General features: G+C 37.9%; 3 protein-coding genes across 53 annotated transcripts in view; 1 reads left to right on the forward strand and 2 right to left on the reverse strand.

The window, feature by feature from the left end:
• Positions 1–4,998, reverse strand: part of ALG5 (ALG5 dolichyl-phosphate beta-glucosyltransferase) — a 50,860-nt gene extending 45,862 nt beyond the window's left edge. Inside the window, exons 1-2 of the mRNA XM_003826894.7 lie at positions 4,177–4,998; positions 373–544 (exon numbers count right to left, since the gene is read on the reverse strand). Coding sequence (XP_003826942.2) covers positions 373–544; positions 4,177–4,428 — 424 coding nt within the window. The 5' untranslated portion in view covers positions 4,429–4,998. The remainder of the gene's footprint in view (positions 1–372; positions 545–4,176) is intronic.
• A 247-nt stretch (positions 4,999–5,245) lies between these two features.
• Positions 5,246–14,358, forward strand: EXOSC8 (exosome component 8). Of its 2 annotated transcripts, XM_003826896.5 has the most exons (11): positions 5,246–5,771; positions 7,224–7,260; positions 7,437–7,500; positions 7,883–7,956; positions 9,489–9,534; positions 10,896–11,001; positions 11,091–11,136; positions 11,935–12,031; positions 13,015–13,135; positions 13,686–13,792; positions 14,141–14,358. In XM_003826896.5, exons 1-11 carry the CDS (start codon positions 5,755–5,757, stop codon positions 14,254–14,256), a joined length of 831 nt encoding a protein of 276 aa, XP_003826944.1. In that variant the 5' UTR covers positions 5,246–5,754; the 3' UTR covers positions 14,257–14,358. The 2 variants fall into 2 exon arrangements, with proteins under 2 accessions (XP_003826944.1, XP_063451829.1); XM_063595759.1 differs by lacking the exon at positions 7,224–7,260 and having other exon boundaries at positions 5,497–5,771.
• The window catches only part of SUPT20H (SPT20 homolog, SAGA complex component), a 51,928-nt gene continuing 41,857 nt past the window's right edge, over positions 14,269–24,339 (reverse strand). For 14 of the 50 annotated variants that reach the window (XM_063595732.1, XM_063595730.1, XM_063595710.1 and 11 more), the window contains 5 exons: positions 24,255–24,310; positions 22,162–22,281; positions 17,121–17,226; positions 15,511–15,614; positions 14,269–14,766 (listed from right to left, as the gene is read on the reverse strand). In XM_063595732.1, the coding sequence (XP_063451802.1) occupies positions 14,629–14,766; positions 15,511–15,614; positions 17,121–17,226; positions 22,162–22,281; positions 24,255–24,310 (524 nt within the window). In that variant the 3' untranslated portion in view covers positions 14,269–14,628. The remainder of the gene's footprint in view (positions 14,767–15,510; positions 15,615–17,120; positions 17,227–22,161; positions 22,282–24,254; positions 24,311–24,339) is intronic. The other 36 variants (XM_063595748.1, XM_063595724.1, XM_063595746.1 and 33 more) reach the window with 5 other exon arrangements.

Here is a 24,339-nt window from a genome sequence, read left to right on the forward strand (position 1 = left end):
ATTAAAAATCGCTTTTGAAAATGATTTTCCAAGCCCGGCACATTCAGCTTACATACAGAAAAAAGTCCCAATAATCTAACAAGCCCCTCTGGTACTTTCCCAATGGTCATTCCCATCTGAAATCCTGCCTTCTGTCCACAATGTGCTTATTACCTCTCTAGAACATTCCAGTCCCGCTGCCTCATGATGCTGCTCCTATTCATGAGAGCAAATATTCACTTCCCTCTCTGCCGAACTACAGCAATTATCAACTGTGTGCTCAACACAGCCCACATCTATTAATGTTTTGGCAAAGACAGTGAAGTCAAATACTTTAAATTTCCTTTTCTTTTCCAAACTACCCTTTACCAAAAAAATCAAAACAGGGCTTACACCGTTTTTCTTCATTGTATGAAGGCACAACGACAGAAAGTTGTTTGGTAGGTGAGTCCCATATGCTGGGCAAAGTTTCTTTCTGGCCTTTGGCATTTAAGAAGAACTTCTCTTCTTCATGTCGATGGAGTGCTGGCATTTTTGTAGCAGTTGTAAATGCAACGATGGAAATCTAAAAGCAGACATACATGTCTTTTACAAAACAGAAATTATGTTTTGCTGACTTTTCTGTATTTATGTTAGAATACATCATCTACTTTTCTTTTAGCTGAATACTCACTCTCAGGTTTTAGTTCATTAACAATGGTCTAGAGGTGACTCCAAAATTAGACAATAGTGAGTCCCCTACTTATGAACGAATTACTGTCCTTTTTTCCATCAGTAAGGTGCTGATGCCTTAGGAGGCTCTGTCTCTTCCCAGTCGTCATTCGCCAGGCCTCCACCATCCCAGCTACAATAAAGGTCAGTCACTACAGGAAGACCAGTCTACTCTTAGGTGCCCTAAAACCCTGATCCTTAGCATGTCTACATGCATAGAGACACACACACATATAGTAAGGTCCTATCGCTACTTGGAATCTATATGTGACAGGACAAGTCCATTTTGCAGTTGGAACATGCGGGGTGAGGGCACACTTTCCATCCAGGACCAGACAGACCCAAGATATAAAAGGAAGATTCCCCAGACTACCAAGTAGGGACCAACAATGTTTAAGAATATGTTTTTGACACTTAACTCGAATTTGAATTCAGAATACAGCATTTACTGAAGTATCTAACTTACAGGCTCCCTTCCATATGCACTTGGGAGCTAAGCTTTGGAAATAACCATTGTTTTTACATTGTTTCTATTGGTACACTTTCTGCTTTCAAAACAGTCTTTAAATTTTTGGAATGCTATTCATTTGTAATTTAATGATCAATTTGAAGACATTATCAAATTGCCATTGTCATCAGCTCCTGAGGTTTGATCTTTGAGGTCTGATCTTTACTGCCATCATCAACTACTATCACTTCATAGATTATAAGATTATAATCAAAGATTATCAAAGATTATAAGGGCTGTGCTGAAAGGACAAAGTAGTCAACCTGAATGGGCTCTCAGTGGCCTATGATGCAAGAATCTGATCATCCTCCCACTTCCCCCCTGCCAAAAAAAATTATTGCAATGGATCAAACCATGAAAAATACTGTAAATCATAAATTCGCAATGATACTAAAAACAAAAACTGGGTAAGATGCAGGAAGGATCTCATTTCAAAAATTTGCCTTTTGCGTTTTATATGTATGAAAGGTATTTTAGGGTAAATGAATAGCTGAGGATGAGATTTCTTTCATTACAAAACTCTAGGTAATAAATGAAGGATACAATGAGAATATTTCACTTTGCAACCCGCAATGAAATAAAGCATTTAGGTAATGATCCTCAATGACTACTAAAACCATTAGGCTGATGACAAACTTTATAAACTGGTGGGTCTGGCTGGCAACATTTGAAACCACAGATCCATCTTAACACCAGAGACAAATGGCCATTACATGACTCCTGATGAGACACGAGAGTAAGGAAGAAGCATCACTCACAATTTTTTCTTGATTAAAAAACACATCGAGTATGTATCTGATCAGGTCTCTCCATCCTAACTACCAGTTTATAGAAAATTTGAGATAGAAGATGTTAAAAGGCATTAAGGGGATGCAATCAAAGAAATCCAAATTGTGAGAAGTTCTATAGGACAAATGATCATATTAAAGACAAGGAAAAAGGCCGGGCGCGGTGGCTCATGTCTGTAATCCCAGAAGTTTGGGAGGCCGAGGAGGGCGGATCACCTGAGTTCAGGAGTTCGAGACCAGCCTGGCCAACATGGCGAAACCCCATCTCTATTAAAAGTACAAAAATTAACCGGGAGTGGTGGTAGGCGCCTGTAATCCCAGCTACTCAGGAGGCTGAGGCAGGAGAATTGCTTGAGGGCAGAGGTTGCAGTGAGTCAAGATCACGCCACTGCACTCCAGCCTGGGTGACAAGAGCCAGACTCCGTCTCAAAAAAAAAAAAAAAAAAAGACAAGGAAAAGAAAAAAAGGGGGAGGAGAAACTGTCAACTGATTAAGAGACTCAAGACATCAACGGAGTACAATGTGTGGCACTTGTTTGGATCCTGATTGGAACAGACAGACATATATACTGAGACATATATGAGACAAGTGAGGGCAAGTGAACTGAGGGGGCATTTGAAATCACAGAATAAATTTAAATCTGTGACCACTTTATTGTGGTATTTTAAAAAGAAGGACCTTATCTGTTAGAAATAAATGCTGAGGATTTAAAGATAAAATGTCTTCGAGTTGTTTTAAAATAATTCAGAAAGGAGGTGAGACTGTGAGTAATGGAGAGTGGATACATATGAAGACAGGATGAGGTTTTGAAAAATTATTTTTTTAATGATTTCTTGCTCTGGCATTTAAAAAACCTAAGTTTCACTAGTTGTGCAACATTTGAGTACACGAGCTCATTTCTCCAACATGTTTCCTCACCAGTAAAATAATGCTAATGATAACATATATGTCACAGTGTTAAAGATTTAATAACTCCTATTAAACCAAGTGCAACACAACATATAGTAAGTACTACAATCAATAAATGGTAGCTCTTATCACTTCAAGCTAGTGGGAACAAATACCGTCAGTACAATCCCATAAAATCTGTGCAAAAGACCCAAAGTAAGGCAGCTTCAATCTAAGAATGTGTGAATCCACTCCCCGCCCGCACCCCGCCAAAAATCAATCAATCAATCAATCAATCCTGGTTTGCTCAAAAACTTGAAAAAACAAAAAAGCCCTAAACCCTGAAATCTCTACTAGTTAGGGCAAGAGAGGACTCCTCTCTCACCCAGATACTATCAACAAAGAAGTAAGGATGCATTACATTTTATCTAAACTGTAAATTTATACAACCTCTGGAAAGATGGCAGAGTGGCCTTCCTGGCAGTGCTGTCTAGGTGGCTAATCTGAATGTCAAGGAAGCTGAAATCCTCTCCACTTACTAACTAGAGGGCAGGCTCATTCCAAGGTGTGCGGGAGAGAGTTCGCCAATTTTCTACCACTTAACAATCAGCAAGTGTTTACAATGTTTTTGTGTTTCGAGAGCAAGGGCAAAGACAATCGAGTTTACATTCTATCGTCCTGCCTTGTTTAGGGGCAGTATATTTAGGGTGCTTAATTCTGGGACACAATGCGCCCCCGGACAAGACGCCTGAGGCCTGTCTCTCTCGCTCACCCTGCGTCCCTAGTGGGTCTCATCGATCCACGCATTTATTCCCATTTGTAACAGATGGCTGCCGTCAAGGCTCCGTCACCCCTATTTGCTTAACCACATCAGCCAAGGGGGCAGGCTAGGGAGCACACCCCTTCTGAGGGCTCGAGACCTCCCTGGGTGGAGCAGAACTGCAGCGGCTGCAGGTCCCGGAGAGTCTGGGAGAGGTCGAGGTTGACAGAGGAGATGGGTAGGGGGCGCGGGCGCCAGGGGCGATGGAAGCGGCGACGATGCCAGGCCGGGTGGGTGCGCTCCAGTGTGAAACTTACAAGTCTCTGAGCACACAAAGAGATAAGATTCCAAGGGAAAATTAAAGAACCGAAGAAAAGGAGAGTGAAACTCCAGGAAACTCCGAGGTCAGGAATTTGGGGGAAGCTAGGGGAAAAGGGACTTCTCCGAGAACTGGTAGCGCGGAGGAGGGGACGCCTGAGGAGCCGCAGTCTCCAGGAGAGCGGTAAGCCCGGGCCTGAGCGGGTTCCCATCCCTGTTCTCACCAGTACGACGACTGCGGCCGCCAGCGCCGCGCCGAGCACCGCCAGCTGCAACAGAAGCGGAGCCATTCTCCATGCCGGGGCAGCCCGCCCAATCCCGCACCTCCACACAGGCGGAAGCGCGCCCGCGCGACCCGGCCCCGCCGCCAGAGAGGTCGCGCCCGCTGGCCGCAGCGCCCCCGCGTGGCGAGGCGGAGAAAACGCCGCTCTCGTGCCCTCGGCGCCCAGTCGGTGGAGAGGAGCGCTAGGTTCCATAGCGGGGCGCCAGGTTTATCAAGTATGCAAGACGTGTACTTAATTTGAATTTCAGATTAAAAAACTAATCGTGTTTTTAACAGCCTTATTAAGATAGCCACATACCATACGACTCATCCAGTTACAGGTTTCTGGTTTATTACATTAGTTTTTATAAACTGTGGTAAAATAAAAAGTTGCCATTTTAATCATTTTAAGTTTACAATAGTGAGTGGCATTAATTACATACATACTGTGCAACCATCACCACTATCTATCTGTAAAGCCTTCCCAGCTCCCTCCAGGTTCTGGCAACAACTAATTGCATGCCTATTTGGGGCATACTCATGCTAAAAAAACAAAAACAAAAAAACCCACAAAAAAACAAAAACAAAAAACAAAAAAACCACGCTGTGTTTATCAGACATTCAAATTTAACGTGGTATCCCGTATTTTATCTGGTAACCCCACCTAGGAGGGAGATGGCAGCCTTGAGCACGACACAGTCTACAACACAAGGTGATGCTTAGGGGCCCTCAGCTCCGGGACCTGCAGAGCAGAACGTGGTGCGGACAATGAGCGCATAGAAAGTTCAGGTTTCTCGGCCGAGCGCCGTGGCTCACGCCTGTAATCCCAGCACTTTGGGAGGACGAGGCGGGCGGATCACAAGGTCAGGAGATCCAGACCATCCTGGCTAACACGGTGAAACCCCGTCTGTACTAAAAATACAAAAAATTAGCGGGGCGCGGTGGCGGGCGTCTGTAGTTCCAGCTACTCGGGAGGCTGAGGCAGGAGAATGGCGTGAACCCGGGAGGCGGAGCTTGCAGTGAGCCGAGATCGCGCCACTGCACTCCAGCCTGGACGACAGAGCGAGACTCTGTCTCAAAAAAAAAAAAAAAAAAAAAGTTCAGGTTTCTCATGTGTTGGAGCACGGAGCCCTTGACCAGTGAAGAGGTAAGGCCAGGGCTGAGCCTAAGTCACAGGCGGAAAAAAGACGCAGAAACATTGGAATAACGCTCCACACGCACTGCTTGATTCTTCGCTAGAAACCCTGCTATCTCCGAACTGTTGGTGTTATTCTGAGTTACAGCACCAGCTCTTTTATAAAGAGGGAGACCCGGTCCTTCTTTAACAGCAGATTCGTCAAAATACGTCCAAGGCAAGGAAACCTAGAAAGGCGTCTGGGCAGGGGAAAGTCGATGCGAAGGCGGGCCAGGGACCTTTCGTCGCGTCCCCACCTTGGCATTTCCTGTGGCGTGAGCGGCCCCGGCATCCGTGTCGAAAGTGCGGCGGCGGAACAGGCGCGCAGGAGAGGAGCGGCGCAGGCGCAGACGCGCGGGCGGGAAGATGGCGGCTGGGTTCAAGTGAGTGTTGGCGGGTGGCGGGTAGAGTTCTGTACCCTGGCGGACGGCAGCTTCCTTTAACTCTTAGCTGGGATTCTCTCACCTGGAGGCCGACCCCGTTGGGGTGCCATTTCCTTCCTCGTCGAGGCAGACGATGGGCGGGAGGACCTGGAGGTTGTCACAGTGAAAAGAAAGGGCTTCTTCCTCAGTGAGACGGGAGATGAAAGGACTCTGTAGAGTTCCATACCCGCTGCGAGCGCTCGTGAGCGTGGTGTGTAGTGAACGTGCAGTCCCAGGAGACATAGTTGTAATCTTTTAAAGATTGTGGCCGGGCGCGGCGGTTCACGCCTGTAATCCCAGCACTTTGGAGGACGAGGCGGGCGGATCACCTGAGGTCAGGAGTTCGAGACCAGCCTGGTGTACATGGTGAAACACTGTCTCTAATAAAAATACAAAAATTAGCCGGGCGTGGTGGCGGGCGCCTGTAGTCCCAGCTACTCAGGAGGCTGAGGCAGGAGAATCGCTTGAACCCGGGAGGCAGAGGTTGTAGTGAGCCGAGATCGCGCCACTGCACTCCAGCCTGGGCGACAGAGTGAGACTCTGTCAGAATCAGTCAATCAAGATTGTTGCATCAGAGCCACATACCACCTGCTTCTCCCTCTCCCGTAATTTATTTCTAAAAGGATCATGCCTCGTTTGGAAGGTTTTTGTGTGTGTGAAGCCAATGGACTTTCTTAAAGTTTTTAAAAAATGGATAAAATAAATAGGATTCCAAAGGAAATCCATTATGTTGAAATAGTTTTCTATGAGTATAAACTCCGAAGACGTGATATAGTAGTATATATACTTGCTTTAAAATTAACCTTCGTAAACAAGATCTAATGGCGAGACTAGTAGTAACTCCTGGGATTTCAAAGTAACGGTGAGCCTGAACATACCTTACACAGCTAAAGGGTGCAAACGAAAACATCTGTGGTCTCCGTGGTTGTTAAAGTTGCAGGTACTGCTAATGTTACTATGGTTTATTGCTTACAGTCATAATTGAATAATATGCTAAATTTCACTTACAGTGAAAATAAAGATGTACCTTTTTGTTTCCTGAGTTATCTAGTAAGAGGTTAACTATTCATGATCACTAGATTATGAAAATAATCTTTTTTCATGATCACTAGATCACTCTGAATCCTTGTTTCAGAGCAAGAACGACACGATTCTTTTGACACAGATTGAGCTTTTAAAGAGCTCACTCAAAGGGCTTTTAGACGCCAATCTTCTAATCGTTTATGGCAGAGTTAAGGACAGCAATTGAATGTGATTGCTACTACAAGGATTTTTACTTTCTAGAATTACTTTTAGTTAAAAAGTTGTGGAGATTTATGCTGCATCACCACACTCTTAAGATCTTTGCCAATTTCTGGATTTATGTTAAGATTCATCAGTTTATCTCAGATATATTTTTAACACGTGTTTCAGAACCGTGGAACCTCTGGAGTATTACAGGAGATTTCTGGTGAGTAAAGGTTATGTACATGTTATGCGTTTTGATAACGAGCTGCTTTTAAAGATGAATTTCAAGTAATTTAAATTAATCCATTTGAAGTAACATTTAATGTGTGTGTAAAACTTGTGATAGATGTGTAAAATATGTAATAGGTATAATCTATTTTTATATAAACATTTATTTAGAAAGAGAACTGCCGTCCTGATGGAAGAGAACTTGGTGAATTCAGAACCACAACTGTCAACATCGGTAAGGATGTATTTTCCACTTTCAACTGTATGATATTCCCAAGTTTTAGTCTATGAATCAGCCAAACAGTTTTTCACCCAAATTCTTTGTCTAAAGGATTTGATGATTTTTTTTGTCAAGAGATTTTTATCCGTACAAAAGCCCTGTAACTAAATGAAAAATGATTAACACAAATTCAAGGACAGGTGAATAATTATTTAAACACTAATTTAAAATAGTTATGTAAAAATCAATTATTCTAACTTGAAATATTCATAAGCAACTGAGAGGGGTAGCAAGATAATCATACACAGCAAACTAAAACACTTAATTTTAATTATTATGTGGATAATTTTGTAGCTGTTTTCCTTTTATGAACTTTTCATTTTGCTTATCTTTTCAGGTTCAATTAGTACCGCAGATGGTTCTGCTTTAGTGAAGTTGGGAAATACTACAGTAATCTGTGGAGTTAAAGCAGTAAGTCTAAATATGTCCTATTGAGATTTGAGTTACAAAGTTAGCTTTATTTATTAGATTGTAATATACACCTGTAATTCTACTCTTGATTTGGTAGTTGGGTGTCAATTTTTAATATTTAATTTCCCAAGAGCTTTCACTATGAGTGTTAGATAATATGACCCAAGTTTAATGACTAAGTGAACAATTGTCAAATGTAGCAAAATGAAACAACTTTTAAAATCTGAGTCACCATTTTAAAAAAATTCAGTTATATCATTTGAGAAATTAACAGATTTTTGGTGACATCCTTTTAGCCAGTGATGACATGTAATCTGTGTAAATGTGTAGAAAATTGAAATTGTTGAAAAGAAAAATTTGAGGGAATACTGGCTACCATTTACTGAGTACCTGCTATGTTCCAGACACCTTTTTAGGTGCTTTACAGAATTATCCACTTTAATGCCTATAACAATCATTTGTTACTTGTCTTCACCTCCTGTTTTACAGATGAGTTTCAGTAACCTGTCCAGGTACATAAGACTCATAAGTAAAACTTAGACATAAATCTGACTCCAAAGCCTGTGCTTCTTTGACTACAGTATACCCTGTGTTATTTAACCTCAGTTGAGATTCTTCTTTCGTAAACCTGGAGTGATGTATAACAGTAAGATTTGAGAACTTGCTTCTTGTCAGGTTTTATGCCTGGGATTTAACAGGTCTATCTCATTTGGCCCTTATTAACAGTCCCTAGGAGTAGACACTATTTTCTTCCCATTTGTCAAGATGAGGAGTTTAAGGTAAGAGGTTAAATAACTTGCCTGAAGTCTCTCAGCCAGTAAGTATGGCTCTGACATTTGAACTGGCTTAGTAATTGCAGAGCATTTGCTTTTTTTTTTTTTTTTTTTTTTTTTTTTTTTTTTTTTTGAGACGGAGTCTTGCTCTGTCGCCCAGGCTGGAGTGCAGTGGCACGATGTCGGCTCACTGCAACTTCCGTCTCCTGGGTTCAAGTGATTCTCCTGCCTCAGCCTCCCAAGTAGCTGGGATTACAGGCGCCCGCCACCATGCCTGGCTAATTTTTGTATTTTTAGTAGAGACGGGGTTTTGCCATCTTGGCCAGGCTGGTCTCAAACTCCTGACCTCAGGTGATCCGCCCGCCTCTGTGTCCCAAAGTGCTGGGATTACCGGTGTGAGCCACCGCGCCCAGCTGAGCTTTTGCTCTTTACCACTAAAGCAGCAGTTCCTAAATCTTGCTCTATCATCTGGAGAACAAATTAAGATTCTTGGCTAGTAGGTGGGGGCACAAACCCAGTTACTATTTTTTAAAAGATCTCCAGGTAATCTTGCCGAGCAGCACTGTAGTGTAGTCCACTGTACTGTAGTGCCTTCTTATCTTGTAGAGCTATTGTGAGGATCAGCACCAATGTCCGTAGAGGCCCTGACACAATTCCCTAAGCTGATATTTGATAGAGCCTTCCATAACTGATTGCTAAATTGTCTTCATAATTTTTCAGTAGCTTCTTTCAATAGGAAACATTTCTTTGCTACTATAGGAATTTGCAGCACCACCAACAGATGCCCCTGATAAAGGATACGTTGGTAAGTTAAATGGTTTTGTAATTTTAATACAAATACTTTTAACACATTTAATAATTTTTAGTTAAGTCCTAGTTAAGTTGATGTAAAGAAAATTATTCCTAATATTCGGAAATATTTAGGAATAAAACAAATTCCTCAAAAGTTTTCCGTGTGTTAGTAAAAGATAGCATAATAGCAGAATATAGAATTTCATAAATTTAACCTTTATCAAACTTGTTTGCTCAATTTTTGTTTATACATTCATATGTTACTAACCAAGAAAATAGAATTTTGGCTGGGTGTGGTGACTCACACCTATAATACCAGGATTTTGGGAGGCCAAGACAGCAGGATCGCTTCAGCCCAGCAGTTCAAGACCAGCCTGGGAAACAAAGGAGACCCCGTATCTACAAAAAAAATCAAGTTAGCTGGGTGTGCCAGTGCACACCTGTGTCCCAACTACTTGGGAGGCTGAAGCAGGAGGATTGCTTGAGCCTGGGAGGTTGAGGCTACATTGAACTATAATTGTGTCACTGCATTCAAGCCTGAGTGACAGAGTGAAACCCTGTTTCAAAAGAAAAAAAAAAAATAGAATGGAATTTTTTTTAGTCAAAGAACTGTTATTGCACACCTTTTGTTTCCATAAAGATTCTTTACTTTATACAACTGCTATTTTTTTCTTGCCTTGGAATCATCTGTTCTTTATGGTAGGAACCAACATTTTTTTTAAATGAGAAAAACAGTTGGATGTTAGCAGAGGGGCTATATATACTTCAGTTACAGATTGAGGTATTTTGAAAGATATCAGGAAAACTCGTAAAGGATTTAGAATTGAGGTCTAAAATAGATTTTTTAAAAAGGCATATGGGGGAAAAATGTCAGAAAAATAGAAATTTCATGGCTGGGAGTCTTAGAGAAACCAAACAGAATATAACTATAATGTTACAATGTATTCTACTCAGAAGAGCCTGTCCATGGCCACAGTTGCCTTTACTGTGGATTGATCATACCTTTAACACTTCAATAATCCATAAATTGAAAAGTTTAGGCCGGGCATGGTGGCTCACACCTGTAACCTCAGCACTTTGCGAGGCTGAGGCGGGCGGATCACGAGGTCAGGCGATCGAGACCATCTTGGCCAATATGGTAAAACCCTGTCTACTAAAATACAAAAAATTAGCCGGGCGTGGTGGCGTGTGCCTGTAATCCCAGCTACTTGGGAGGCTGAGGCAAGGAAATCTCCTGAACCTGGGAGGTAGAGGTTGCAGTAAGCTGAGATCGCACCATTGCACTCCAGCCTGGCAACAGAGCAAGACTCCATCTCAAAAAAAAAAAAAAAAAAAAAAAAGGTTTAGTTCATAGCTGCAGAGTGTTTCTTTCAGTTCCTAATGTGGATCTACCACCCCTGTGTTCATCGAGATTCCGGTCTGGACCTCCTGGAGAAGAGGCCCAAGTGGCTAGCCAGTTCATTGCAGATGTCATTGAAAAGTAAGAGCACCATGATAAAATTTTATTACAATTCATTTTCAGATAGTTTTGGGCTTTTCATTTACTTTGCTCTTTGTCATTAAATCAAGTTCACAGATAATTCAGAAAGAGGACTTATGCATTTCTCCAGGAAAGGTAAGAGGAATAGAGAAGCTGTAAGTTCTTATTAATTCTGAAGGGATTTTTTTTTTTTGTGGGGGAAAGTGAACAAGGAAATTAAAACCACCAATCAAAGTAGCTTTAAATATGGATGTCTTACAGATTTTTCTTACTCTATAATTCTCTAAAGAACCATATTGTTTATAAAAAAACAAATTTGACTAACTTACTGCCTGTCTGGGAGCTACCTTTTAAACTGAAGTAATTTTTTTCCCCCTTAACTTTTAAAGTTCAATCATTTTTTATTCCTTATAGCAGATTATAACATTAATCATGTTAACATGTTTATGGTGAATCCACACAGTAGATTCCAAAGTCTATTTGAAAATGTAAAACTACGTTGATTAGAACCTAGAGAGGCTTTCCTACTAGATCATATAAACTGATACATTAGCACTGTAAAACTTAAACATTTCATGTATTATGAGAAAGTGCATTTTGAATTTTAGCTAGGGCTTTCAAAACCATCTCCCTTATCTGTAACCTCCCAATGAGAATGGAAATTCCTTCTACATCTGTAGCTCCATTAAGGGAAATGGACATGTTTGTCATTTGTCAGCCTGGCAATCAAAAGCCAGCTTTCACAAAACCTGTCCACTTTCTTCTGGTTTTCTATAGAACTTTAAAAAGGTGAAGCATTTTCTTAAGGTTTTTGAGCCTTGAAGGTTATCTTGCTTGTTTAACCAAGGGTTCTGTGGTTCTTAAGTCTAAGCGAATAGCATGTTCTACGCATTAGAAGACTTTAATTTCCTTTTGTGTTTAATTCTATTTTAGCTTGTCTGGGTTCTATACTGTGATCTCATTTGCCTCGACTACGATGGAAACATTTTGGATGCCTGCACATTTGCTTTGTTAGCGGCTTTAAAAAATGGTAAGCAGCCTTACAAAAAAGGCAATATTCCCACTCATGGGTTAGAATGTTCTGTTTTGTGAAACTTTTAATGTACATTTGCTTTCATATGCTTCCAAATTAATGAATGTAATGCTGACATGACTTTCCAAATATAGTTGATAGTTGTATATTCTCTAACTGAATGCTCTTTAGAGTGCTGCTTTGACTGTACCCATCTACTTAAGTTAGGACTTCAGTCCTTTCCAAAATAGTGTTAATATTGGTGGGAGAAGGAGACAAGAGTTGTAACTTCTGGCTAGGTGACTGGTGAAGATCTGCCAGTATCCTCATAGTTCTTTATGTGATATTGCCAAAAGAAGTAGAATGGATTCTGTTGTTTTTACTGTGAGGCCATAGTAATAGGGAAGTTTCTTAGCAAGGAGTCTAGGTTGACTGATTAGTTACAGATTTCAATAACTTGTGCATATTCCCTATCATTGATGAATGATGAATTGGTAGGAACAAATAATTGGAGGTGGAATATAAAGTTAGCACAGCAATATTATAGTAGAGTGGTTAAGTGAATTGGAGGTAGAAAATGAAGTTAGCAAAATATTATAATAGAGTGGTTAAAGTAGATTCCTGGCTCTCTCACTCTGTGCTGAAGTTTCCTTATCTATAATAAAATAGGGATAATAGTACTTACTTTGTAAGAGTATTGATTAGGTGAATACAATGAAAATATGAAAATGCTTAAAACAGTACCTGGCAGATATAAATTAAAAAAAAAATCATTGACTTCTTAAACTTAAAAAAAAAAAATGCAATAAGCACTAGGTAGGAATGTCAGATGTTGTGAAAAGCAATGTATATCCTCTATATTTACCTTAGTGGCTGTAAGGTGCTTTTTAAAAAGAAATGTTCTGGGCAAGTTAAATAGAGGGAAAGGTGAATTAAAAAAAAAAAAGCTTAGAAATCATTTGTTTCTTAGAGACTTACTTTACAAATTTGCCTTTTCTTAGTACAGTTGCCTGAAGTTACTATAAATGAAGAAACTGCTTTAGCAGAAGTTAATTTAAAGAAGAAAAGTTATTTGAATATTAGAACTCATCCAGTTGCAACTTCCTTTGCTGTGTTTGATGAGTAAGTTAATCAAACTTACTTTAAAATTTTCTATATTTAAGATTAGGGTAATTGATGTTCAGCATTCTAACTCTTTAGGAAGTGCTATGGTGACGTACATCCTAGTTTTCCCTGGACACTTGAGTTTCTACTTGTCCCTGCACAATTATTTCTAGTCCCTGCACAATTATTACCTGTTCCTTGGTTTACTTATACCTGTGTAATGTTAATTTCCAATTCTTTCACTGTAAGATTTATCTGAAGCTATCTTCAATATTTTCCAAGGATTTTAGCACGTTCAGAAATAGAAGAGCAGGGCCGGGCATGGTGGCTCATGCCTGTAATCCCAGCACTTTGGGAGGCTGAGGCAGGGGATCACCTGAGGTCAGGAATTCAAGACCAGCCTGGCCAACATGTTGAAACCCTGTCTCTACTAAAAATACAAAAATTAGCTGGGTGTGATGGCGTGTGCCTGTTAATTCCAGCTACTTGGGAGGCTGATAGTATGTTTAGTATTTTAAAGTAAAATTTGTTCCATGGATTGATAACTTTTATTTTTTTCTTTTTATAGCACTTTGCTTATAGTTGACCCTACTGGAGAGGAGGAACATCTGGCAACGGGAACCTTAACAATAGTAATGGATGAGGAAGGCAAACTGTGTTGTCTTCACAAACCAGGCATGTTCCCGCCACTTCAGTCCTAAACATATGTAGATGAAAACTCAGTGTGAGCCTTAAATTAGGGAGGGCCAAATAGAATATGGGATATTTTATTTACCTAATTTTAGTATAGTTTCTTAGCTACCTAAAATGTTCTTCCATCTTAATGGTATATGTCAGTGGTTCTTAAACTTAAGACATACATTAGAATCACTTGGAGGTCTTGTGAAACTAACTTGTAGATCTTGAGACTGTACCCTGATTTACATTATCCAATTTTTTTGTTTTATAATTTGACATGACATTAATGTTTTTTGAAAAGGAATGATAACTGAGATTTAAAGTATTGGCAAAATAATTTTTCAGGTGGAAGTGGGCTAACTGGAGCTAAACTTCAGGACTGTATGAGCCGAGCAGTTACAAGACACAAAGAAGTTAAAAAACTGATGGATGAAGTAATTAAGAGTATGAAACCCAAATAAACAGCCATCACATTTTCAAAACAGATTTGTAAAAATTGTATTTGTTAACACTGTGCACAAACGTTTTATACTAAATAAATATCAAACTACATTCTTCTGAAAGACGTTTCTATTATTTCTTAGGTCACTTCCATATATATTATGTATAGTGAAACCATTTTTAAAAAGCAATGACTTAGGCAAACCAACCCTAGTTTGTTAAACCATTTCCCTGTTTTTATTTAAAAATGATAAGGTTGTGCTTCTGTATAAAGTTTGTACATCTAGCAATGTAAAATACTGACACATTAAAAAAAACAAAAAGTAGAAACTCAATTCTTTTGAATCAGTGCTCTTGTGTTTTTAAAAAAGGAACAAAAAGTAATGCAAGACTCAAAATTTTGGAGTGGTTGGCGTGCCTCTCTTCATTTTACTTTTTGACTGGCTGCCTGTATGCCGATGATGATGTAGCTGAGCTGTTTGTGCTGCTGCTGCTGCCATAGCCATTTGATGCTGCAAGAATCGCAACTGCTGCAAAAGGGAGGGAAAAAAATCGAGTTATGTTAAATGCAGGCAGGTGTAGAAAGGTGCTTTTCCTGAGAGTGACGAAACAACACAACTGAAAAAGGGAGAAAGCACCAAGATAACAAAAAGGGACTATACCACATTGAGACAATGCACAGTCAAACAGCACCAGTGGCACAGAAGCCTGCTAAGGGCTTTAAAAATGATTCTTGGCAAACTTCAAAATTATTTGTTACTTTGCCCTGCCAGTCTATATTGTAGTAACTCAGCAACTTCAGTTACCATTTTGTTGTATAATGATAGTTTATAGCAATATAAAACAACCCTGAATATCAAGATAGTCAACTATAATATGCTGACTTTCCTTCCTAAAATTATGGTATAACATTTTTCTAAATAAACAGGTATGACATTTACTAATAGGAACACTTTTCTGCAGTAAAATATTAGAAAGTTAACAATTGGCACTTACAACTGTCTTTCAAAATATACTGCATACTAGAAAAATGTATGTTAATGTGCCACCAGCACTTCATGAAAAATTTTATAGAGTATGGCTTAAATATACAAAATATATTCAGTGCTCCAAGTTGACTGGCTAAAATGTCAGACTTTAAAATTTGCTAAATTATTTACCAATTACTGTACAGTCTTAAAAGACAGTAAAATAAAACTAAAGCAAGTTATTTTGAGGTACTTTTGGAGCTGAGTATCTTTAAAAATGTAATCAGAGTGAAGTTGCTGGATTACTTGTATCTGTTGCTGCTGCTGTTGAAAGGCAGAGGAGAGCTGGAATCTCTGCTGAGGAAGGCTTTGCTCAGGTCTGTTCTCGGCAGAGCCAAGCTGAGACAACACTACAGAGAGGAGAAGGGGAAAGCAGGCCAGTCAAAAAGTTTGAAGGCTACCAGGGTTAGAAAAGGACAACATAGAAAATGAAATAATAGAAAAGTTAGCAGTATGATTAATCTTAAGTATCAAATCATAGACATTTCAGAATAAATTTAGTATATGGTCTCCTGTTGGGGGTACCACTGATAATGGAACTTTCTGGACACAAAAAGAGAAGGGAGTGCATTATGTATCAAAGCACTGAACCTCTCTTCTCTTGCATCTGTATAAAATTTGATATTGATGCTATTTTGTTTAGAAGAGTATATTATTTTTGAAATAAAACCAACAAAGTAGGAGAAGGGAGATGGAAGAAATCCAAACTATTGTAACAACAAAGCTGGTAGACAGACAATTGCTTTAAACAAAAGATGCTGCAATGAATATCAGACTACTCTACTAACAATAAAGGTGGTGAACTGAGACTAAGCATTGTTTGTTATTTTTTTAGCTGAATGGGACCACAGTAATCAGTTCAACACTCATTTTACATATGGGGAAGTTTGAAGGCCAACATGATTTAAGTGACTCAGACTCAAAGTTAAGTATGGCAGTCTGTGGCTAAGAACATTCTCATGATTTTTTTCAGACTAGAGTTGTTTCCACTAAATTATACTACAGCTATTTTCGGAAATTCACAATTGGTCTGATAAAGGTATATAATTATATAAACTTCTATTTGGAAATTCACTACCTCTAAATTGGAACTTTATATGTAAGGATAACTGACTTCCAAAATAAAGATTATCATTCTAAAAGACTTCTAAAGGCATCATAGTAAGCCCACAGTGATAAGATGCTGACAACACAGTCACTCATTCAATCCTCAAACTCTTATCATAGTTTTCTTATACATATGGCTTACTCTTTTAATTAAGTGTGAAGTTAGAATTATCGTCTTCAACTGACAGGAAGTTAGAATTATCGTCTTCAACTGACAGGATAATCATTAAGAGTAATCTTTAGTTCACCATTTACTGCTGGAAGTGTTCAGAAGTAATTTAATCTTTTTTTTTAAATGATAAAAGTGACTTACAGAAGTTATGCTATTGACCATTAAGACTTAAGTCATTTATGCAACTACAAGTTACCAGAACGAGACAAAAGATTATGCAATCTAGAAAAATTCAGTCTTAACCCAAGAAAACAAAAAAGTTATTAATTAAGATAACTGTTGGCAAACACTGAAAACAGCTCTGGTAACCTAGTAAAGTGGATAATTATTTTGCCAGTAAACTGTAACAAGGAAACACAACTGTGGTAATTATGTTAAGTCAAAGCTCTTAATTAATCCACTATCAATGAAAAAAAATCTCAGCCATCAATCAATTTAATAGTTTACACATTATAGCTTTACTTTTTCCTGTTAACTGGTTGCAAGGGAAGGAAAAGAAAATAATTTAAGCGGTGAGATCCCAAATAGATTAGATATGTTTAGTAAATTCAGCATATAAAGTTATGAAGATACCTACCAGCTGCCTGTGACTGCATAAAACTTCCTACTCCAGTAAGGTTAATAACAGCAGCTTGCTGAGCAGATAAGGCCTGTTCTTGACTGGTTGAACCTTGCTCAGAACCCTGAATAAAAAAATAATAAATGACTTGTACAAGAAAGAAAAACAAATTTGAGCTGGTGAAAAGAAATCAGTATTTTTTCCTATATGAAAGAAAGCAGTATTAGACTAGTCTTGTAAAAAGAATAACAAGGAAAATACTTCAAAGGTATTTAGAATAAGCAAGAATAAATTTATGGTATTTGAACAAAGAAAACTTCATTTTTCAGTGCATCTGTATTTATTGTTTAATGCTACCTAGATAACGCCTAAGGCTTTTATAAAGCTTCGCTGAAACAATTTTTTAAAGCTTAAAACACCCTTTGTAACATAAACATAGTACTGGAACTTTTAGTCAGCAGACTAAGTCAAGAAAAGGAAATAAAAGGTGTATAGATTTTATAGGAAAAAATAAAATTGTCCTTATTTGCAAATGGCACAACTGTCTATATGGTAGAAAACCCTAAGCAATCTCCAAAACAGCTCCTAGAAGTAGTAAGTCCAGTAAGAGGGCACAAAACAAGACCAATATACAAAAATCAACACTATATATACTAGTAATGAACATGTGAAAACTGAAATAAAAAAAATACCATTCACAATTACTCAAAAAAAAAGAGAAAAGCTTAGGTATTAAGTCTAAGAAAACATATACAGGGCTTGTATACCAAAAACTACAAAACATTGACTTTGGTCTAGATAAGGACATATACTATGTTCATGTACTGGAAGACTCACATCATAAAGATGGCAGTTCTTCCCCCAAACTGATCAACAAGTTTAACTCAATTCTTTTAGAAATGCTGGCAAGGTTTTTGTAGATATAGACAAGATGACTTTAAAATGTATATGGAAAGGTAGAGAACCTACATTAGCTACAACAATTTTGAAAAATGGTATGGGAGAAAACACTGCCCAATTTTAAGACACTACAATGAACAAGACAGTGTGGTATTGGCTGAAGGAGAGACACATAGATTAATGAAACAGAACAGGGAACCTAGAAATAGACCCACTCAAATAGACCCAACTGACTTTTAACAAATGTGCAGACGTAATTCAATTCAGAAAGAATAGCTGTTTTTTTCTTTGTTGTTGTTTTGTTTTTTTTCAACAAATGGTATTGAAACAATTGGATACTGATAGGAAAACAAAAACAAAAACAAAACATGGACCTAAGTTGCACATCTTGTACAAAAATTAACTGAAAATGGATCATGGATTCAAAATAAGAAACTATAAAACTGTTAGAAAAAAAACACAGGAGAAAATCTTTGGGACCTAGAGCTAGGTAAAGAGTTCCGAGACATGAAAACTAGAGGATATTCCATAAAGAAAAGATACTGTTAACTTGGACTTCAGCAAAATTAAAAACTTTTGCTCTGCAAAAGACATCCTTTGGTACCACCTAAAATAGTGTCTGAAGTAACATTTCAGTATATAATGGCAAGCCAAACATTTCAAAAGTTACATTTATCTTGAGGGGATCTCCCTGGATATAAAAAGAGATTGGACAAAAGAGCACAGAGCTGAAAGGAGGATACATTATTGAATTTGGAACCCAGTTCATGAAATGAACAACAGAATAAGGCAGACCACATCACCACCATAACGGAGCTATGATAAAACAAACAAACAAACTCAAAATGCAAAAAAACTACAGGTGATATCAATTTCCCCCCAAAGCACTCCACAAACCTAATGTAGACTATAAGCCACCACCACAAATGGAATATTCAAACAAGGAGGAATAATGATTAAACAAACATCTTGAAGAAGAAAACAAATACTAAGAAATAAAAGGACTCAGGCTAAAACTAAAAGGATGAAAAAAGACGTACTAAGCTAACGTTAATCAAAAGAAAGAAACAAGAAATATTACCAGAGATAAGGTCATTTATTAATGATAAGGGGTAAATTAATCAAGGAAATAACAATCCTAAATGTATATGCACCTAACAATACGGGCTCAAAAAACAACCTTTAGCAAAAGGAAAAATAGAAATTTTCAGTTTTGGTTGAAGACTTCAACACTTCTCTCAGTAACTGATAAAACATACAGAAAGAAAAGGATATAGAAGACCTGAATGATGCCATCAAATACCTTGATCTAATATGGAACACTCCTAACAGCAGAATATACATTTTTTCAGCCATATATGGAGTATTCATCAAGACAGATCACGTTCTCAAGCATTAAACAAACCTCAACAAACTTAAAAGAACCAAAAATATGTTTTCAGATCACAGTGGATTTAAACTAGAAATCAACTGCAGAAAGATATTTGGAAAATTCCCAAGTATTTGGAAATCAAACATATCTAAATAACTGATTTAAGAGGAATCCATAAGAAAATTCTGTGGAACAAAATGAAGGCGCAGCATATCAAAATTTGTGGAAAGTGGCTTAAGCAGTACTGAGAAGGAAATGTATAACATTAATTGTTTATTTTAGAAAAGAATGACCTCAACACAATAATCTAAGCTTCCACTTATGAAACTACAAACTATCATCCAAGAAAACATTCCAGAAATAAAGAAGTGACTCTACACATTAAAAGGATCCACAGGAAAAACATGGAAAAATCAATTCTGACACACACACCAGGGAAAATATTAGACAAGCATTCAGGGCCTCTAGGCAAACTGCTTAAATAAACTTACAAGAGCAAGATAATTAGACTGGCATCAGATTTCTCAAAAACATATAAAGCAAGTCAACAGTAGGAAGAGTTCTTAATAAATTTAAAGGAGACCTAAAACTAGAGAACATTTATAAGAAAACAAGTGAAAATGCTTCAGGACATTGGATTTGGCAATGACCTTCAATATGATACCAAAAGCACAGGCAAGAAAAGTAAAAAGAGAAAATGAACTACATCAAAATAAAAAAAAAAAACTTCTGTGCAATGGATGCAATCAAGAGTGAAAAGACAACAAATGGGAGAAAATATCTGGAAATCAAACATCTGATATATGTGTATATGAAGAATGAAGAACTCCTACAATTCAACAACAAAAATTAATCTGAAAAAAAAAAATGGGCAAGGGACCCAAACAGACTTTTCTCCAAAGATGATACACAAATGGCCAACATGGATATGAAAAGATGCTCCACACCACTAGTCATTAAGTAAATGCCAATCAAAACCACAATGGGATTATCACCTCACACCCATTAGGAAGGCTGCTTAAAAAAAAAAAAAAAAAAAATTCCCTAAAGACCCAACCACCACCAGAAAATAACAAGAGTTGGCGAGGATTTGGACAAATCGAGATCTCTGTATGTTGTTGATGGGAATTAGGTAAAATGGTACAGCCACTATGGAAAACAGTATGATGCTTCTTAAAAAATTAAAAATTACCACATGAACCAGCAATCCAACTTCTGGGTATATATCCAGAAGAGTTGAAGACAGGGTCTCAAAGAGATAACTGTACACTCACACTCACACTAGCATTATTTACAATAGCCGAAAGGTGGAAGATACCCAAGTATCCATCAGTGGATGAATGGATAAACAAAATATGGTATATACAAGTATTATTCACCATGAAAAAGGAAGGTGATTCTGACACATGCTATAAAATGAATGACCCTTGAAGACTTTATGCCAAGTGACATAAGTCAAACACAAACGGACAAATAACTATATAAATGCACTTATATGAGGTATCTTGAATAGTCAAACTCATACTAACATAAAGTAGAATAGTGGCCGAGGGGAGGAGTTGTTATTTACCAGATATAGTTTCAGTTTTGCAAGATGAAAAAGTTCTATAATAGAAATCTGTTGCATAACAATGTGAATACACTTAACACTGCTGAATTGCACACTTAAGAAGTTAAAATGGTAAGTTTTGGCCAGGCGCGGTGGCTCATGCCTGTAATCCCAGCAGTCTGGGAGGCTGAGGTGGGCGGATCACGAGGTCAGGAGATCAAGACTATCCTAACACGGTGAAACTCCGTCTCTACTAAAAATACAAAAAAAAAATTAGTCAGGCGTGGTGGCACATGTCTGTAGCGACAGCTACTCGGGAGGCTGAGGCAGGAGAATCACTTCAACCCAGGAGGTGGAGGTTGCAGTGAGCCAAGATTGCGCCATTGCACTCCAGCCTGGGCAACAGCGCAAGACTCTGTCTCAAAAAAAAAAAAAAAAGTTAAAATGGTAAATTTTATGTGTATCTTAAAATTAATTTTTTAAAAAGAAAATCAAAGATTTTATATCTAGCCAAGCAATCTTTAACGTGTTTAGAATGAAAAAACAGTAAGTTTTTAATGTGCCCTTCCTGAGGACTCTATTAGAGGATGAGCTTTATCCAACCAAGACCTGACTGGGGGAAACTGGGCAAAAGGACTAATGGTGAATATTTCATATAATTTGTGAGATAGAGAAACTCTGGATTTGGGACCCAGGAATCAATATTTTTTTAATTTCCCAGATGACTCCAGTGTACCCAAAGTTTAGAAACACTTGTACTTCCTTCTTCTACTGTCATTTATTGCAATTCTTATTCAATTTCTTTCCCTTTGGCAGTGTACACGTTTGTTTTTGTCTGTGTTCCCACTGCCCTACATTTTATGATAATAGGGATATCTTTATTCCAATAGCAACAAAATCCTAAAAACAGAAAGATAATGATGGGGTAGAAAATACATGAGCGATAGGGGCACAAAGACCTAGGTTTGAATCTCTGGCTCTGCCACTCACTGTATGGCTAAGAGCAAGCCATTTATCTGGATCTCAATCATCTATGCAAGATGCAGGTGATACCATCTATTCAGTATGGTATGACTGTTTTATTAGGAATACACACCCAATAGCTGAGTGCTACTATTGTTAATAAAAACAGTACAGGAAATGTTTACACTAACAAAGCAAATGAAGTATGCTTGGAATATACCAAAAAATGTTATAAATTCGATGTGAAAGCATATGGAAGGCTAGAAAATCCATACCTGCTCCCCTGGCTGTTGAGGACTACAAGTTGTGGGCTGCTGAGGTTGTTGTGGTGTAAACTGGGAGAGCTGCTGTTGCTGCTGCTGCAGAGTGTTAAAAATAAGTGAACCACCTGGAAGCTATTAAGAATTTAAACAAAAATTAACCAATTTCACATGATTTTATATCAAATATTTAAATTTATTCTACAAATATTTTTGGATCATTTGCTATGTGTCACTCTTCTAGTTATTGAAGAAACAGGTAAACAAAAAACAAGTTGGCTGCCCTTAAAAAAAAGACCTATTTAGAAACTGTTTTTAAGTCCTATTACTTTGGGCTCCCAAGTATGCTAATACTCTTAAACATAAATTTTTCTGCTTCAAGCTAGTAGTTAGCTATTCCAATTCACATGCTATTTTTCATTTCACTCTTTTTATACATCAATACAAAAGAGCACTAAATACATTAGAAAGTACAAACAAGCAGCTTATGAATCAGAAATGTATACTACGAAAAGCCACCCCTCATAAATTTGTTCTAGTTTTGCCAAAAACACAAATATTACACAAGATCTTTTGTACAACACAGTGAGGAATTTCAAAGCTGAAAAGAAAGTGCATTTAGATGTCCATATTTATTCTGTAGACCACTACTTTCTCTTTCATTCAAATCTAATTTGAATTTAATCCAAATTAAAAAACAATTTTTAAAGAAGCACTCAGAAAACTCCAGGTTAAAAGGGAAAACAATGCTTTTCAAACGCACCAAAAAACAAACAGTTTTTCCATTTTAAGCTATAGGGGTTTATATACGGACCACTTTGAGGTCCTTAGGAGAATGTCCAAGAAAATACCAAATACAGAACTCTTAGGTCTGTATAGTCAAAAAAATAATAATAATTAAAAAATAAAAAATCCTTGGGTCAAAGTATCTATCTATATCCATCACAGCTCATCATTAGGTAAATCTAGACACAGCACAGATCAAATGTTCCTTCCTCAATCAGTATATAGTAAATGTAGAAAAATATAACAAACTAAAGGATTTCCATTCCTGTTAACACTGAGACTGATCCCTAAGAAAATTTCAAAAGCAATATGCCGGAAGGTAGGCTAAATAAACAAATACAATTTGTGGGCTTGTCCATATTATAAGTATATTGTTCTGCAATTAGTCTGTAAACATACTGCATCGTATATAGGAAACAAGTTTTAAATTTTAGCTCTAATGAGAATTTCCCGATTTGTTAATCCTGAATACCAGGGTGGCTGATCTGTTTTTGTTATTTCCCATCAATCCATAGCTCTACTATGTTACATATCCAGATCTTTATAGTCACGTCTATCCATTTTCCAAACTACTAGCTTAAAGCTTACTCCTTCTTTAAATTAGAGGACCTAGCATAACACGAGGAATGTTGTAAATTCACCCCCCTTGTTTTTCTTTTGAGGCAGGATCTTACTCTGTTGCCTAGGCTGGAATGCAGTGGCACAATGTCAGCTCACTGCAGCCTCGACTTCCTGGGCTCAAGTGATCCTCCGACCTCAGCCTCTTGAGTAGCAGGGATTACAGGTGCATGCTACCATGCTTGGCTAACTTTTTGTAGTGATGGGGTTTTACCATATTGCTCAGGCTGGTCTCGAACTCCTGAGCTCAAGCAATCCACCCACCTGGGTCTCCCAAAGTGGTGGGATTCTAGGTGTGAGCAACCATGTACGACCCACATACCTATTTTTTAAATCTTCAAGCACAAAAAAAACCAGTATTACATATATGTATACATAAAACATCTGTTGGGAAAGCAATTATTTTCTAAATACATCCACTATTATTATTGTAGGGAAGTATCCTCCTTGGTAGGTGCAAATTCTCCCTACTAGCACAGCTAGTTCTTAATTAGGCAGGGCTACTGGAGCCAAAGTGTGGTATATAGGATACTGATTCTTTCTCTTTATCCGCTTGATCATACAAAGGTAGCAATAATAACCACACCCTTAGAAGAATCTAAACAGACCTCAGAATTTCAAGTGCTGATACATATAGATATACATTGTTTAGAAAAAAAGTCAATGTACAAAAAATTTAATCAAAAGCAGTATTTCAGGTTTACCTGGAGTAGATTTAAGGGCCTGAGACTTGAAGTATTTTTTAAACCAAATGGAACACCTGTTAAATAAAACTCATGGTTAAAACAG

Source organism: Pan paniscus, chromosome 14 (genome assembly GCF_029289425.2).
Source record: "Pan paniscus chromosome 14, NHGRI_mPanPan1-v2.0_pri, whole genome shotgun sequence".
In the NCBI taxonomy this organism is placed as follows: domain Eukaryota; kingdom Metazoa; phylum Chordata; class Mammalia; order Primates; family Hominidae; genus Pan; species Pan paniscus.